General features: G+C 45.1%; 1 protein-coding gene across 2 annotated transcripts in view; it reads left to right on the top strand.

Annotated features, from left to right (window-relative positions):
- Positions 1-16479, top strand: part of ergic53 (lectin, mannose binding protein ergic53) — a 47922-nt gene extending 31443 nt beyond the window's left edge. For both annotated transcript variants that reach the window (XM_055071497.2, XM_055071499.2), the window contains exons 9-12: positions 2314-2440; positions 6489-6660; positions 8605-8708; positions 15209-16479. In XM_055071497.2, coding sequence (XP_054927472.1) covers positions 2314-2440; positions 6489-6660; positions 8605-8708; positions 15209-15245 — 440 coding nt within the window. In that variant the 3' untranslated portion in view covers positions 15246-16479. The remainder of the gene's footprint in view (positions 1-2313; positions 2441-6488; positions 6661-8604; positions 8709-15208) is intronic.
- The last annotated feature ends 1589 nt before the right edge of the window (positions 16480-18068 follow it).

Raw genomic sequence — 18068 nt, 5'->3', positions numbered from 1 at the left:
ATAAACGGGAAAGGAAGTGTCTTTCAAGGAGCTTGAGCTCAAAAAACAATGTTTTAGCTGGCGCTGAGATGCAGGTGTCCCTCATCCAAACCAAAATAAAATCTTTAAAGCAGTGAAATGCAAGATTGAGGCATTTTGCGCAGGCTGAGAGCATGTCAGGACAGTTGAGGCTGACTTGTGAGAAAGTTCGGGCCTCATACCAGTGAGCTTGCCATCAATTGATAGAAATAGCTCATATCCCCTTCAGTCACTTACGGCGTCCACATTTGTGGACACGACCTATTTTTGTCATATATTTGCAGTGGTAGCAAGGAATAGAGCACTAACATTAAGCTTAGGGCAAATTGAACATTCTGGTAACCTAAATTACTTCCATTTTGCTTCTGAGTGATATGTATCGTTACAGAGTGCCACTTTGATGAAGGCACTACCATGTTTTACGCGATGCCGCGACGCTTGACTTGGGGCATGTCAGTAGCAACCTTAAAATATAAATATATAGTATATATATATTACAGTAGAACCCCGCTGTTACGTTCCTCACTGCTGCGTTTTCCCGGCTGCTACGTCGCTTTCATCTGGTCCCGGCATAGCTTCCATAGGATCCAATGTATACGGAACCCCGCTGTTACGTAGTAGCTGTGAAAACGTTCCCGCATGATGCATCGCAACCCGAACCCGCCTGGGCTAAAGTAGGCAACGCGCTCCAACCGCCATTTTGGCTTTTTACGAGTTTTGACCGGGCTTGGCTATGGAACTGGCTGCAAAAAGCCGCACGCCAGTTCGAGAGGCCGCCACTAGGTGGCCATTCGTGAAAAATATCATCACTGTGATTACGGTCACCGCATGGTTTGTTGGATGGCTCGACTCACGGAGGAAGGAAACTCGAGAGAGGCCCTGACGTCACTCTTTGCGAAGCTGTAGCTAAAGGGAAGCCGGAAGTTGGTGTTGCTCATGGCGTTGCTCCGCCTATCGGGCCAGCTCTCCTCTCTTGTTTACATTTCTCGCGAAACCACGCCGCGCTGCGCGCAACCGGGCTGCTCGGACGCGCGCGCTCCGCAGCAATACTAAACAATCGTTAGCATGATTACGCCAAAGAGGGCAACATTTCCCACGGATATTCCTTCATCTGTTGCCATTGCCGTGGCGCGGTGACGACGAGGAGCACGAGCCGCATGATGCCGGGGAGTTGCCAAATTCTAGCTTTGGAGAAGCCGTCGCAGCTCTGGACCTCCTCCGCAGGTACGTCGCACCTCACAGCGACGCTGACAGCAATGCGGCCTTCCAGGCTATTGAGAAACGTGTGGTGATTTCTAGCGAGCGAAAGAAACGGCAAGCCACCATTCTAGATTTCTTTTTAAGTTCTAAGCGCACTCTGTGGAAATAAATTGTCTATAGTTGAAGCTGCACTTTTTTCATTCATTTTCGGAGCTTTCCTCACTGTTGCCTTTTCCCGGCTGTTACGTTTTTTTTCCTCGGTCCGGTGAAAAACTTATGAACGGGGTTCCACTGTATATGTGTGGTATCTTTCTTGAAATGCTTGAGGCCAATGAATAACCGGTGAATGTAATTTGAGCGAGGGATTTAATCCTTTTTATGAAGAAACTTAGCATGACTGACTTTACAATATTGAAATATTTTATTACTCTGGAATTATAAAGCCTCATCATGAAATGCTCGGAGTCATTCTACCACTTTGCTTTGCTTTCAGTGGAATCTCAAGCACCATCTGTGTTTCACACATGTATCGACAGTCGATCATAATTTGCGACTGAAAGGGATATTCGAAAACATTTGTTTCTGTAGGCATCTCCTTTTTATTCATATTTCAATATGTTCGGCTTGATTTGCAATGAATTTTACCATATTTTTCAAAGATATTTTATTCACTGTGCATTTTACTAACCGCTTCCTTCTTATTTCTTTTTCAATAAAGTAAATGCTGCTCCTTACTATTTAAACTGGATAAAGTTGTTTCATTTTATTTTTTAGCATGTTTACTAGAGAGCGACAGCATTGGGAGACATGGTATCAGCCTGTCTTGACTTAAAAAAACAATCTATATCGCTCAGGGAATTTTGCCAAGGCACTCGGGGAAAACCTGGAAAGCTCGGGCAATTTGGAAATGCCAACTTGGTAGTCACCCTGCCTCTCACAGTAAGAGTGATAGTTTTGCTGTCACAGAATTGCGATTTATTGATGCAGATTAACTTAATATTGCTATTGCCCTTCCTGTCATGAATTGTAGTTATGAGCTTACCATTTCACAGTATGGGCATGCTCAGTCTTACTCTCTCTCTCCTGTGCACCCAGCCGGTGCAGTGCAGCCACAGCAGCCTGGTGGCCCACCTGTGCAAGTGCAAAGTGTGATGCAGAGGCACGAGGTAGATTCCCTGCTGAACAGCCAGCGGGAGCTCCTTCTTTCTGTGCAGCAGATCAAGTAGGTGGCACCCTCTCATGGCATGCTGAGTTACATCCTCACTGAACGACTGGGATAAAGTTCTGGGTTGTTGTGTCCAAGTACATACAGTGGAACCTCGTTAATTCGAACTACAAGAGGACTATGAAATTACAGGAATAAAACAATGTTTGAGAAAAAAAAAGAAAGCTCCTTTGAGCACTGAGCTCGGTAATGTGCGCACTATAGCATGTACTGTAGAACCTCGTTTACATGTTTTCGGAAAAAATGTGGGAAAAAGTGTACTGAACAAGGAAACTGATGATCCAAAGCTACTAAAAAATTTGACAGATTCAACTGTAGTTGACATCTACTTAATGCCAAGCATTACACAAATCATTGCACACAAGATGCTGACGCTTGTCAAGCTGGTGGGGCTTCAGCAGTCCGAGACACATCTTGTTGTTTACCTATTGCGTGGCGTTCTGAGACTACCACAGTGAACTGATGAAATCAAGCTGCTGGGTGACATCGGATGCTACCGAAGTGAAATGTGGCGCTCGCATCGCATCTCCTACAGCAGGGAATGGCGGCGCATTCCGATTGTTGCCTACTAAAAGCGTGCAGTGCGCTGCCGACAGCAGTATGCCCCCATGTGCTTTAAAACAGATAGCCAAAGATGCTTATTGCAGTAGGGTTGGCGGTGATAGCTCTGAATGCAGCATGCGATGACCCGAGAGATTTGCTGATACCAGAACAAGAAACTGAGTGCACGCAGGCGTTTTCACGTGATATGGCCGGTCAAGTATCGCAGTGAAGCTGCCATGGTGGGCAGCTATATATACTGTTCTCCATCGCATGCACCACACTCACTTTCTTGTTTACATGGGATATAGTGGCCGGCAAACGTACCATACGATTGCAGTTTTGCGATGTCCTGAACATTGGTGCCAAAACGTTGTTTTCCAGGTATGTATGAACTGGTAAAAAAAAACTTTGTGACCATCTAAAAGCTCAAATAACCGAAGTTTAAAAATGTTGAATTCGCTTGAAAATAAGTTTTTTTTTTTTGCAAGCAGCCAAAAAGTCCTATCCACATGTTATGCACGTATGCTTGCATATGACCTGGTCAGTCTTTATTTGGACCATTGTCGCTATAGGTGGACAAAAGTACAGTCTCCAAATGCACCAGCGCCATCCCCTGCAACTTTTATTAAGCTTACTGCGCTTCTATAGCCGTATGATCACAGATTTTTGCACAAGTTGTTGTCCAGCAGTTCCCTCACTTAATCAGCACCTTCTTCTACAGAGGCATTGAGGGTGGCATTGGCTCCCCCTGAAGCTGCCTGATAACTGTAACATAAAAATTTGTAATGGCAGTGAAGGGAGTCGTCCATAACCGTGTTGCGCATAAAGAAGCAAACCTTGACCTGCAAAAGCCGTGTGAAAAATTGCAAATGCAGTCCTCCACAACCTAATGGCTTAAATTGGCTTTTGTCATGTCTTGGGTAAAATTGGCCATGACTGGATTGACTAGGTGATAGACAGACCATTACATTTGGTTTCAAGGAGGCACCAGTAACGTATTAAAAAAAAAAAGTTTACTTCCCTGATGATAGTGACCCTGATGAGACTGCTGAAATTTATTGAGTTTTCTGGCGGACAAAATTAAACAAGATGCAGAAAAACTGGCAGAACACACCACTCGTTCATTTGGCATTATTTGCCTGATTTGAAAACTCCTCCAAATGAAATGCATGCCCACGTACTATGTGTCGAAAGGAGAAAACCAACGTAGAAGTGACATTAAAGCTCCTAAAGGAAGTAGAAATCAACCATGCATGAGATTCTTTAGCAAGACAAGTGGGCAAAGATCCATAATATGTGTCAACTTGGGAGGCAGATTTAGCTCGGGGCCCAACTCCGACGCAGTCTATTCAAATACATGTAAAATGCAAAAATGTTTTTATGAGATGACCCCTGAACCGATTTTAATGAAATTTGTTGCATTTGAGAGAAAAGGTTAAATTCTAGTGACTGTTGGAAGTAGAATTTCGATTTAGGGCCTGAATTTTGGTAGAAATGTTTTCAAAAATTTGCAAGCTTGAAAAAAATATAAGCACAAAGTTTATAAATTAATAGCGCTGCATCAAGAACAGATATTGCGGTTCTGTTAACTGCATTTATTGGATCATTGAAAGCGGACAAATTCGATGTGTAATTTTATATCTTACGTGAATTTGTTGCGTTGTTTATAATAGTTCTGCAAAAGCTGTTCTTCCATATGGACTAAATTTCTTGAGATTCATTTGTAACATATCAATTTTGGCCACTTTAGATGTAATATTAGATGCAATTCACAGAATTGTGGCATCATTCTTCATTGCTGAGTTACAGAGTTGTAAACTCTATGGAAATTTTCAGAAAATGAAACTGATTTTTGCAAATTTTTAATTAAAAAATTGACGACCGAAAAAAGAATTCAAAACGAAGTCACTAGATTTAAAGTTTTTCTTTGAAATGCTACAAACCTCGCCAAATTTGGTGCAGTGGTTGCCGAGGAAAACAAATTCTCCTTTTACATGTACGGTATTTAGACAGGAGCACCCGAGCTAAAGCTTCCTCTTAAAGTCAACTTTGCAGCATGGTTTTCGAAGTCAGATCACCGCAATACATTCGTGCTATGCAGTGAAGCATAAACATGCCGTCAAGGCACTTTTGCTTTTATGTCCGATTGCACCACAGAGGCAATTTTCAAGCCAATCTTCCTTAAAGAAGATAAACAAGGTGTGCGTTAGAATTGGGTACATATCGTAATTACACATTGTGAGCTATGGTGATTGCTTGAAAATGTTCCTGGGCAGGTTAAAAATGGGCCTCTCTGTACTTTTTCCACCCCTCCGACATTAGTGAGAGGGTTTAAGGGTGCGTGGAGAGGTGTGCCGGGCAGGTTGTGCGGCACTAAGGCAGGTGTGGCGAAGTGGCTCGCATATTTTTTTTTCCCTATGATATTGAGCTGCTCTCTTTCGGTGCACGCATCCTGTAGCCAGATTTAATTGGTATAGCCGGCAACGTGGCATAAGAGCATTTAGTAAGTGGTTTAGTTTACCATAGAACATTTACAAAAGTTAACGGTGCATCGGCTGCTCATTATTATATCTTATATATTGATGCGAAAGCGTCGAATGGCCCATTGAATAAAAAAGTTGCCGTCTGTCATCTGTAGCAGTGAAATGGCAGGTAAATTCCCATTGGCTGTGACTCCATGTCACAAGTGTACCTCAACGGAGCAGAGTGGGCGAAAGGGAACACCTGCTGCCATGGTAGGGTGCCAGGTGTTGCGTGAGAGGAGAGGTCATTGCCGTGACACCACGTCAGCCTCACTCTCTGGAGCCTGTGTTATCCGTGTGTTCCTTGTCCATGGTAAGGCCAAATCAAAAAGTGCCGAGCATCCCAATGTGCTCACTTGCCTGCGAGGAGTTTATAACTCGAAGGACTGCTCAGCGGCGTTCATTTGGACATTGACACTTTCACATTCACAACTCATAAGTGCTTAGGTACATGTCCTCGGATATTTTGTTAAAACCAGTGTCATTATGAGTGGGTTTGACTTTATTGTCAGGATTTTCACCTCATACACCAGAGTAAATAATATTTTAGCAAAAGTTTGGAAATTAGGTTCATAACAAGGGATACGAAGGGTCACATAGAATTTTTTTGATGGCAGCATTGGGACATTCTTACTTGTACATTCTGCTGCAATCATGCCTGAGCTAAACGTTCGGCTGCTCTCAGAGCAGTTGGAGGAGGCCTATGACTGGCATTTTGCCAGATGTTGGTCGCAGTCCCAGCTCAAAGAAGAGTGTCTCCGAACACTGAGATAAAGGGCACCACTCTGAATGAACCAGGTGAATGTTTCCTGAGCACTCAGTTTTGACCAGCAGAATGGAAACACCACTCCGAGAGCGCACAGAAATTACCAGCTGAATATACCATAAGTGTTTCGGAGCATTGTTTAGGACCTCAGGAGGTGGTCCAAATAGACACCCAGACTGAGGAGCACATGGGGTGACTCTGTGGTGATGTGCAGGACCCTGGCTGCAGAAGTGCAACAGAAGACGGGCACACTGCTCAGCGTGCAACAGCAGGGGGGAGCAGGAGGCGGCGCCGCGCAGGCGTCTCTGTCGACCGAGCATGTCCAGCTCTTGCACCAGGTGCAGGAGAAGCTGGCTGCCTTCAAGGCTGACTCGTTCGCACAACAGGTGAGAGGGGGGCATATTGCGTAAGCCCTTCAGGAAAGTACCACACATTCTCGTGTCAGGGCTGCACGTTTTCATTAATTTGGGCTCAAGCTATTTGGGTGTGACCAACACACGAGTAAGACATTAATTTGTGTCTGCTTTGAAAAACAAATGAGCTTGCCACCATGTTCATAATATACTTTAGCTCAGACAGCACAACACAAGAAAGGAGGCAGGACAAGGTGGATATCTTTCCTCCTTTCTCACATTCTCTTTGCACTAAAGTTTATTATGAACATGGGGATACCGTAGTGGTAAGAATTATTCTGGAGTCCCTCCACTATGGCATGCCTCATAACCGAATTGTGGTTTTGGCACGGTAAACCCCAGAATTTATTCCTTTATGAATATGTACCAACTTGCCCGTTGGTGCATTTTGCTGCCATGTGGGACTACTTGGGAAAACCTTCACTTAGCTGCATTTGCTACCTCTTTTGTCAATGCTCGGATGTAACCGAGAAGCTTAAGCAGCTGAAATCTGTCATTTACATACCGTGTTTACTTGCATCGTGATCGCACTTTCTTGTTTTAAAAAATTGACTTAAATTCAGGGATCATTCGCGGGTTAAATTTTCCGCGAAAAGAAATTTTTTTATCCCACTTTTGCTGCAAGATGACAACAGGTCAACAAATAGGCAGCTGCCGCTCTAACAGTGTGGGACACCAAAACAAAAAATGACGGCCGGCAGAGCAAGACTTTAACAAAGCATTAGAGGGACACTAAAAGCAAATACATGTACTAAGTCGACGTGGACCATTTAAATACTATTCCAGACTCCTCACAACGCTTGTTTCGTGTCAAAAAAAGACTTACTTTACGAGAAAATTGCATCTGAGATGTCCGAATACCTCTATCGCAATTCAAATCTCCCACCACCCAACTGGGGAGTGGTGACATTGCATGCGCCATCACCGCCTCAATTTGTGCCGTGTCTCGGCCGTGGCTGCGCATGGCTGGGAGCACAGCTGGGAGCACAGCTGAGTGCATACACACCTGCGCACCCTGTTTTAGAGGTAATCTGCCATGTGTACAAAGAGTGGCCATGCTGAGTTGGCATGGCACCATGTAAGCTGTCTTCCTGTGCGTTTAGTATTGGAGGTTGCATAATCTTGAGTTTCGGTGACCCGTTGGAGCGAGAGGCAGATGAAGCATTCGTTCCCCGCTGCCGGCGCTTTTCCTGATAGCATCATCCCAGTACGGGCGATGCTATCAGCCGTGGGGGCAGAGTGTGTGCGAAAGCGTGGCTGGGTTTGCTTAATTCGCACCACTGATGTGAAGATGTCGTCGACGTATGTTGCAGGAAACCGTATCATTTGTCGCCGACTCACAAATTTATTAAAATGAATTGTTATCTTATTCAAATTTGCTTTTTTTTGACTGCCCAATAATTTGGAAAATTCTGCGACTCCTCTCCGTGTAAGAAAAGTCGATCAGTGACTGTATTTATTTGTATAAAAGGACGAATTTCAATACAAAGATATTTCAATATAACGAAGCAAATTGCCGATTTTGCCGGCTTCATTATATCGAGGTTTAACTGTATAGCTACAACGGAGCAGTGGGAGACGGTGCTGCTCAGCTCGGATGCTGAAACTGTCCCAGGCTGTCCAAATGGCTAAGGCCGCCGCCAAGGAGTAGGGACTCCTGGCCGATGGCTGAGGAGCGAGGGAAGGGACTCCCAACCTTCCCTACCCCTGACCCCATACTGGACAATTAATAAAGTTATTCTCTGTCTCTTTCTCTCTGCATTATGACATTGCGATAATGTTGATGACTCAACGTCTGACACTTTTTGATAGCATTAGTGTGGAATTATAAAGTGTTCCTCAATGGAATCCTATTATGTTCAGATGCATGGCATTGTGGGCACACAGGGGCGTAAACAACCCGTGCTATATTTGCAGAAGCTGCCTTTGACTGGTTGTGCTACGACCTGCCTGAGCCCCACCTACTTCCTGATTTTCTCGACACTGCAACTGGTCATCACCTTGGGATACCTCATGTACAAGTGAGTTATCACAGTTCTGTTTAGCTTTGATGAACTTGTTACGAAGTGGTGGAAATTTTTAATTAAAGAAATGAAGGCATACTAAATCCAGCCACTTCAAGCAGGAATACATGACCTGTTAGCAGAGTGAATTGTGATTGAAAGCCAAGTTTACAGTCAAACCAAAGCACAGGGTTGCACAATGTTATGTATTTGACAGTGATTTGTATGCTTTTCTTTTTTTTTCTTTTTCTGCCGGTAAAGATCGCAAAACTTGTCAGGCTGAATTTCATTTTTTAATGCAGTGATTCTTTTAAATTGAGTGGAATGTTTCATATAAGATGTTCAGTAGGCAGACCAGCAAATGGCACCAAATGCTCTGTGTGTCCTTGTACGCAACAGTTGTGAATGGGATTGCCGAGATCTATGAGCACCACCTCTTCCAAGCCAGCAGGCAGTTTGGAGGCATCTCAAGGCAATGGTTGATGTTGGTGATGTTATGGTGGCTAGAAGGGTAAGCGTGCCAACCAAGTGTAGTTCACCACTTCTCCGCATCATGACACAACAATGATGCTGCAGTCAGTAGAGCAGTTCTCTTGGCGCGCATTGTTGTCTGCATGCAGGGAAGACAAAATGCATGTTAGAGGATGTTGTCACGTAGTAGTGACGGGGAATAATACAGCAGCGAATCTGTGAATGACGAAACTAACTTTTATTGGGCGAACTTGTGCCCACAAAAGCAAGTTACACTCAAAGCATGGCAATAGCGGTGAACACGGTTGGCGATCATTGAAATCTGACAGCGGGTCAAGCATGTCTGCTTTTATACATCAGTCAGTGCAGATTTCAGAGAAATCACTGGTCCCCGCGAGTCTTCTAGAAAGTACTACACAATTCACGTTGCGCATACAAGCAATCAGATTACGGAAGGTTGGGTGACAACAGACAGTGGATAGACCCATCGATAACATTCGAGAAACTTCCAATATATACTGGTGCGTCCTGTGCTGAGCGATAACATTTGTTAGACGGTGAAACATGGTCCCCCAATAAAGATGAACAAGTACACATGTCAATACCCCCCTCTTAAAAAGCATTGTCCCGCCATTGTCATTTGTCAGCAGCAAAACATCCGCAGACGTAGAAGGCGTCATCGAGGGTGAGCAACGTCTACTGCTCGACTATGAAATTTCCATTGCAAGAGGGATCACTTGACTGCACAGAGGGAAAGTAAAAGTAATTCTGACAAACTTCAGCCAGGAGTTCAAGCACATCAACAAGGGCATGACGATCGCATACATAGAGAAAATTGTGGAAGCCAGCAATGCATTTGTCCTTTCGGACTCTGCCGCATCTACCCCGACGACCATAGTTCCCAAACCAGACTTCGACACAAATTCAAGTCTTCTCAGAAGTTCACAACTCGGAAGTCTTCTCGGACGATACAAAGACTGCTTTTCAATGTCATGGAGGATTCGACAAACACCAGTTACAAAGCATCGCATAATAACTGAAGAGTCTGCTCGGCCACTCTGCCAGAACCCTTACAGAGTTTCGACGTGAGAACGTGAAGCTATAAGGCAACAAGTCAATGAAATGCTGCGCAACGACGTCATCCAGCCATCGAAAAGCCTGTGGGCATCTCCTGTAATCTTGGTGAAAGAAAAGGATGCAACCCTAAGTTTCTGCATCGATTATCGTTGACTGAACAAGATCACGAAGGAGGACTTATACCCCCTTCCATGGATAGACGATGCATTGGATCGGCTCTACAATGCTAAATACAGTCGACTCTCGTTATAATGGACGCTGACAACCCGACAAAAAAACGTCAGGTTTATCTGAAGTCCATAACATCTGAAACACCTCACTTTATTGCAAAGAGTGAGCGACGAACATCGAAAGTAAAAAACAAAACAAAAAATTGCAGTTTCGCCCGAAAGGCGAAGCATCGATTGTGATAGCAAATTAAGCAAGATAAGCGCGGCGGCAGCAGCAATCGAATTGACTTTCATGCTATCTCTCACTTCAACGCGAACTAAACGTTGAAAGCACAGTGCATACGAAGCTACTGGCATAGGGTATACTTTGTCCACATCGCAGATCGCTTTCAACATGCGACACCCGCACGGGTGAGCACTTTGTCCACATCGCTGATCGCTTCCAAGATTTGGCTAGCCGTACGCCTTAAGCAGCAGCCACCGGAGTAGAACCCCTCCCCTCTCTCGCCTCCCCCGTGCCTCGCGCACGAAAAACCACGCGTTTCTGCCCTGCCTGCCTCTCTCGCTCGCGTGATATTGAGCCGTGGCTGGCCCTCGCAAGTCGGTTGTCAGCCTGTGTCAACAAGACAAAGGTACGTCTTATACGGCCGATTTCGAAAAATAATTGCTGCTAATTTCGTCCACTGTAGCCGATAGTCCGTTGTAGCTCGGTTTGTTAAAAGCGAACTTCGTTGCATAAATAAAATAGGTAGAACAAGCTAAGGCTGAAATATAATTTGTTATATACGAAAGTCTGTTGTACGCGGGTTGTTGTAATGAGCATAGACTACTTTTCATCGATGGATCTCAAGACTGGCTACTGGCAAATAGAAGTCAACGAGCAAGATCGCGAAAAGATGGCCTTCAACATGCCAGATGGCCTCTATCAGTTCAAGGTCATGCCATTCGGACTGTCCTCGGCGCCTGCAACATCCCAGCGCGTGATGGACACAGTTTTAGCAGGATTGAAGTGACAGACCTTTCTTGTTTATTCGGATGACGTCATAGTCTTCGCCAGAAATTTCGACGATCACCTTAAGTGGCATGCGACAGTGCTTGAGGCGATCAAGTCATCAGGGCTCACTCTGAAGTCAGAAGAGTGCCACTTTGCTTACGACGAGCTTTTGTTCCTAGGCCATGCCATCAGCAAATCTGGAGTCCTCCCTGACCCGCAGAAGACAGCTGCCATCGTAATGTTCCCGCAGCCCATCAGCAAGAAGGCATTGCATAGATTCCTTGGCATGTGTGCCTACTACAGGCGCTTTGTCAAAGACTTTTCACGCATTGCTGAGCCGCTGACACATCTAACTAAATGTGATGCTGAGTTCAAGTGGGAAACGCTGCAGGCCGACGCATTTCAAGAACTCAGTCACCGCTGGTACTTGCGCACTTTAATGAGGACGCCGATACAGAAATCCACACTGACAGCAGTAGCCTAGGCCTCAGTGCCGTCCTAGTCCAGGGGAAAGATGGAATTGAATGGGTGATAGCTTACACTAGCCGGTCGCTGTCAAAAGCGGAAGGCAATTATTCTACGACCGAAAAGGAATGCCCGGCCATCGTTTGGGCTACATCAAAATTCTACCCTTACCTATATGGCAGGCCGTTCAAAGTCATCGGCAACCATCATGCGTTGTGTTGGCTAGCGAATTTAAGGGACTGTTCAGGATGCCTGACGTGGTGGAGCTGCAGACTGCAAGAATATGGCGTCACTGTAATCTGCAAGTCTGGGCGAAAATACTCTGATGCCGACTGCCTGTCTAGTGCTCCCGTGGGCACGCCGCCCCAAGATGACCAAGACGAGGACGCCTTTTTAGGGGCACTAAGTGCAGACGACTTTGCCGAGCACGAGCGAGTGGAACCAGAACTCGGAAGCCTTGCCGAGTACTTCCAAGTTAAGGCAGTCGTTGTCCCAAGGGTGTTTAGGCGCGGATTGTCTTCGTTTGTACTACGAAACAATGTCCCGGTGAAGAACTTTTCGCCAGCCCGCGCAAACTACCTTCTCTTTGTGCCCGCAGCAGCACTCTGATCAGAAGTCCTGCAAGCCCTGCACGATAAGACTGCTGGGCATCTCGGGTTTTCCCACACGCTCGCAAAAGTACAAGTATTACTGGCCACACTTGACCACTGACGTCACTTGTTACGTGAAGACATGTTGAGACTGCAAGCGACGCAAGATACCACCGACAAGGCCGCTGCCATTACTACAGCCAATCGAGCCTCCTTGCCGACCATTTCAGCAGATCAAGATGGATTTGCTGGACCCTTTCCAACCTCAACATCTGGAAACAAGTGGATCATCGTGGCCACTGACTACGTTACCCACTATGCCGAAACGAGTCCTGCAGCGGAAGTAGCCAAATTTTTTGTAGAGAGCATCCTCTTGCGACATGGTGCACCAGAAGTCCTCGTTACTGACAGAGGAACGGCTTTTACAGCTGAGCTTAATAATCAAGCCATCCTGCAGTATAGCCAGACAAGTCACTGGAGGACCACTGCCTACTCCCTGAAGACGAATGGCCTAATGGAACAACTGAACAAGACACTCACTGACATGTTAGCGATGTATGTCGCCGTCGAACACAAGACGTGAGATGCCGTGCTCCTGTTTGTCACATTTGCTTATAACACGGCAGTGTAAGAAACAGAGATCACACCGTTCAAGCTGGTTTACAGAAGGAACCCGACGACGACTCTTGACGCCATGCTGCCGCAAGTCACCATCAAGAAACCTGACAACTCGCCCGCCTGCGCATCAAGAACCAGCAGAGGACCAATCGCTGGCACTACAATCTTTGAAGACGCTACATGGAATACCAGCCCGGCAACTGTATTTGGGTGTCGACCCCGATACGCCGACGAGGACTCAGCGAGAAACCACTGCGACGCATTTTCGGACTCTGCAAGATTATCTGAAACATTGGCGCGCTGACTATGAGGTTGTGCCAAGCGGTATTTCGTAATCACAGCAGCGCCACTCGCGACCTGAAATAGTCCAAGTTGTGTGCCTTAAGTCCTTCTACCAGTGCGAACGAACTTTGGGACTTTGTTTCTTCGTTGCTTTGTTAGTTTTTTTAATGTTTGTTGTAATGAATGTTCACTGTACTACACATTTACAGTCATCATCATCATCATCATCATCAGCCTGGTTATGCCCACTGCAGGGCAAAGGCCTCTCCCATACTTCTCCAACTACCCCGGTCATGTACTAATTGTGGCCATGTTGTCCCTGCAAACTTCTTAATCTCATCTGCCCACCTAACTTTCTGCCACCCTCTGCTACGCTTTCCTTCCCTTGGAATCCATTCCGTAACTCTTAATGACCATCGGTTATCTTCCCTCCTCATTACGTGTCCTGCCCATGCCCATTTCTTTTTCTTGATATCAACTAAGATATCATTAACTCGCATTTGTTGCCTCACCCAATCTGCTCTTTTCTTATCCCTTAACGTTACACCTATCATTTTTCTTTCCATAGCTCGTTGCGTCGTCCTCAATTTAAGTAGAAGCCTTTTCGTAAGCCTCCAGGTTTCTGCCCCGTATGTGAGTACTGGTAAGACACAGCTGTTATAAACTTTTTTCTTGAGGGATAATGGCAACCTGCTATTCATGATCTGAGAATGCCTGCCAAACGCACCCCAGCCCATTCTTATTCTTCTGATTATTTCAGTTTCATGATCCGGATCCGCAGTCACTACCTGTCCTAAGTAGATGTATTCCCTTACCACTTCCAGTGCCTCACTACCTATTGTAAACTGCTGTTCCTTTCCAAGACTGTTAAACATTACTTTAGTTTTCTGCAGATTAATTTTTAGACCCACCCTTCGGCTTTGCCTCTCCAGGTCAGTGAGCATGCATTGCAGTTGGTCCCCTGAGTTACTAAGCAAGGCAATATCATCAGCGAATCGCAAGTTACTAAGGTATTCTCCATTAACTCTTATCCCCAATTCTTCCCAATCCAGGTCTCTGAATACCTCCTCTAAACACGCTGTGAATAGCATCGGAGAGATCGTACCTCCCTGCCTGACGCCTTTCTTTATTGGGATTTTGTTGCTTTCTTTATGGAGGACTACGGTGGCTGTGGAGCCGCTATAGATATTTTTCAGTATTTTTACATACGGCTCGTCTACACCTTGATTCCGCAATGCCTCCACAACTGCTGAGGTTTCGACTGAATCACTCTTTCTCGTAATCAACGAAAGCTAGATATAAAGATTGGTTATATTCCGCACATTTTTCTATCACCTGATTGATAGTGTGAATATGGTCTATTGTTGAGTAGCCTTTACGGAATCCTGCCTGGTCCTTCGGTTGACAGAAGTCTAAGGTGTTCCTGATTCTATTTGCAATTACCTTAGTAAATACTTTGTAGGCAATGGACAGTAAACTGATCGGTCTATAATTTACAGTAGAACATTTACAGTAGAACTCCATTAATATGTTTTTCAAAGGCCCACGGAAAAAGAATAACAGCCGGGAAAACGTATCAGTGGGGTACTACTGTATAACCAATTTAGGCAAAGTGATACTTCGATACAAATCTAACAAAGTATGACATTTCCTTTAGTCATCTTAGGTACTTTAAGGCCTTGAAGTACCTATGTAACGTAAACTGAGTTTCTCAAACTGCAAACGCCTTGTCCGTCTGAGGGGTGCTTGAGTAATAAGATATGGGCTCAATTAAGGTATAAACTGTTTGCATGTTACTTTGCTTATTTACAAGAGGGCAAAATGTGAAGCGTCTGCTCTGCGCTTTTACAGGAGCAGCAAGGAGGCTGCGGCTAAGAAGTTCTACTGAGGCAGGCCGTTTGACAGCATGGCTCTGTGCATGTGCGGCAATCAAGTCGCGAGGACTCAATGGGTGTGGCGTGTGTGCCAACGTGCGCTCAGTGCGACCAAGCCGATTCTCTGGCATGACTCTCACCACCCATGCATCTCATCAACATGTCTCACAGTGGCGACAGCAGCGGCATCACGGCAGTCTCTTCTTTCTCATCGGACATTCCAGCAGCCTCACCTCACTATCTCGGACATCCCAGGGGGTTGTCATGCTTTGCTCACGGTGGTCTTGAAGTCATCGCGCAGGGTCTTTAGAGCATTAAAACTAGTAATCACGGGACATTTTCTATGTTGGAGGCAGCACAGAAGCTGTTCCACTTAAACATTTCATCTTTTTCCTGTAGAAGCTTTTTACCCGTTCTTATTGTAGTGATATGTATTTGCCCCTCAGCCTTAAGAAGTGTGCTGTGCAAGTGTAAAGCTTGCTTAGCAACATGCTCTTTCTTGCCATCTTTTATTTTGCAATGATATATTTGCTTGTAAGTCTTAATATATCCCACAGATGATCACGAGCTGCTCTGTTCAGGACGTGCTTTAGTTAGGGCCTGCAATAAATGAAGTGCCAGAACTCAGTCTGAAGCAGGTTATTAAATGGACTCGCAGGCACTATGGGCACTGGCAGCATTGGGCTACTTCTGGAAGAAAAAATATTCCAATTTTTTTCCCGCACACTTATTTGAATTGTTTTCTTGGCTTGTTCATACTGAACACTGCTATGTGTGTGATCGCATTTTCAATTATAAATATCATTGAGCTCATCTAAGTGTGCATATCGTACATGGTTCCTTACTTGCACGTGCGCTGGACTAGTTTGATTGTCTGGTATGAAGACATGACGCAAGACAGTTTTAAAGTGTGCAAGACGAGTTTCAAGATTGGATGCTTAAGTCTTGACTCTGCATTGTATGTCTGGACATTCCAAACACATTCTTTGGATGGATCATGATGCTCTAAAAACCAAGTTCGGTGACTTGAATTTGTCTTTGTCTTGGGCCGTATATGTACCGTTTATTGTGGGAGGGTAGGAGTGCAATTTTTCGCCTGGCATTATGTGACACAAATGAAGACTGTGTACATACAGAGGTTGTCCTGTGGCTGCATTTTTTTTTTCTACTTGTTTATAGAAGATGTAAAATAATTTGTTTAGGTGCTGAGCAGAATTAAATTTTGTTTCATCTGGAAGAACTACAAAAGTGATTCATTTTGAAGCTGAAGCTTTCTTTGCCTTTTCCCCCGCATTGCGATTGCTGGCTGCTTTCTTGCACGACAGTCTTGAGGCATCAGTGGTTTGACTCGCATTGGCCATGTGGTAGTGGCAGTTGACTGAAGGGCTCGGTTTAATGCATTAATTTTGAATGCGTGGTTTAGTGCGTCAGTGTATGCTGGCTCATAAATGATGTGGAGCTGTGGCATGAGCATTGAGGAGCATGGTGAACATTTTGCCTGGAAAAGCAAAGTGGAGCAGCATTAATAAGCAGGGAACTCCAATGGCTTGAACTTCGAGTTAGCGATTGCTCATACGGTAACCTTGAAGCTGGGTGGTTTGAGACAGCAGTGGAACCTCACCATATTTTTTGGTATACCTTGGGAAACACTTTGTTCAAGAAGAGTTTAGTTCAGTGTTTAGTGCGTGCAATGCACTATAGTTTTACAGCATAAGCTGTTACAGGTTCATTCCAATAGCCATTTCAGTTGGCGATGATGTCTGCCGCTGACACCGGTGTCCATACCAGCTAACGCCGGGAATGAGAAAAAAAAAAGTTCCTGCTGGGTTCGAACCTGAGCCTGCTGCCTCCCATGCAGCTACTCTACCACTAAGCCACGCCAGCACTTGCTAGCTTGCAGCAGAAAAATGCCCTATAAACGCATCCTAGCTCGCAGTGTAGCATCGATACATGCATATTTTGCATTGCAGTTGCATATTATACCAGGTAGAACGCCATGTAGCAGATGCACAGGTAGCGGTACAAGGCAGTTAAAGAAGGTCTGAACAAGAAAAAGAGGTTTAAGGAGATGTTACCATAATGCTACAAAATATGTATCATTTGTACCTGACTAAATCAAGCTGCCTACATGACTGTCACTGCCGTGTTTTATAGGAGACACCAATAAATCATCACCACCATCATTAGCATCATATTATGCCACTTGTCAAATCGAGCTGGCTAGGTGGCTGACAACGCCGCGTTTTAATGAGGATGCGAATAAACCATCACCATTAGCATTGGATCATGCCACTTGCCTTGCGATGCGAGATGTGCATAGCATCTATATCTGTGCCCTTCTCATTGCAGTTGCTTATTATTACACTAGGTGGGAGGTCATGTAGAAGTTGCATAGGTAGAAAAGTCTTGAACAAAGATTATGAAGACGTAGCTATAAATATTGGTGTAATGAAAAACGTATGGCATACCTAAGTAATTCAAGCAGGCTAGGTGACTCTCACCGTCCTGTTTCAAAGGGAATGGCGTTAAATCACGATCATCATTGGCATCATATCGTGCCATTTAACACTCGATGTGACATGTGCACCGCATAGTCGATACATACAAACCTTGCATTGCAGTTCCGTTATATTCCACCAGGTGTCCCAACATGTAGCAGTTGCATGCTCCATGTAGCTGGACCTCAAGCAGGCCAGGCAACTATTTGTCACCACCCTGTTTCGAAAGGGATGCCAATAAACTGTTAATATTGGCAACAGCAACGTACCATGCTATGGGTCAAGGGATGTACACGTTATGGCACGTCCTCGCAAGGTACGAACTGCTGCTGAAGAAGA

This window comes from Dermacentor andersoni, chromosome 5 (genome assembly GCF_023375885.2).
Source record: "Dermacentor andersoni chromosome 5, qqDerAnde1_hic_scaffold, whole genome shotgun sequence".
Taxonomy (NCBI): Eukaryota; Metazoa; Arthropoda; class Arachnida; order Ixodida; family Ixodidae; genus Dermacentor; species Dermacentor andersoni.
Note: the sequence above shows the minus strand (reverse complement) of the source record. Positions and strands in the feature narration are given on the sequence as shown.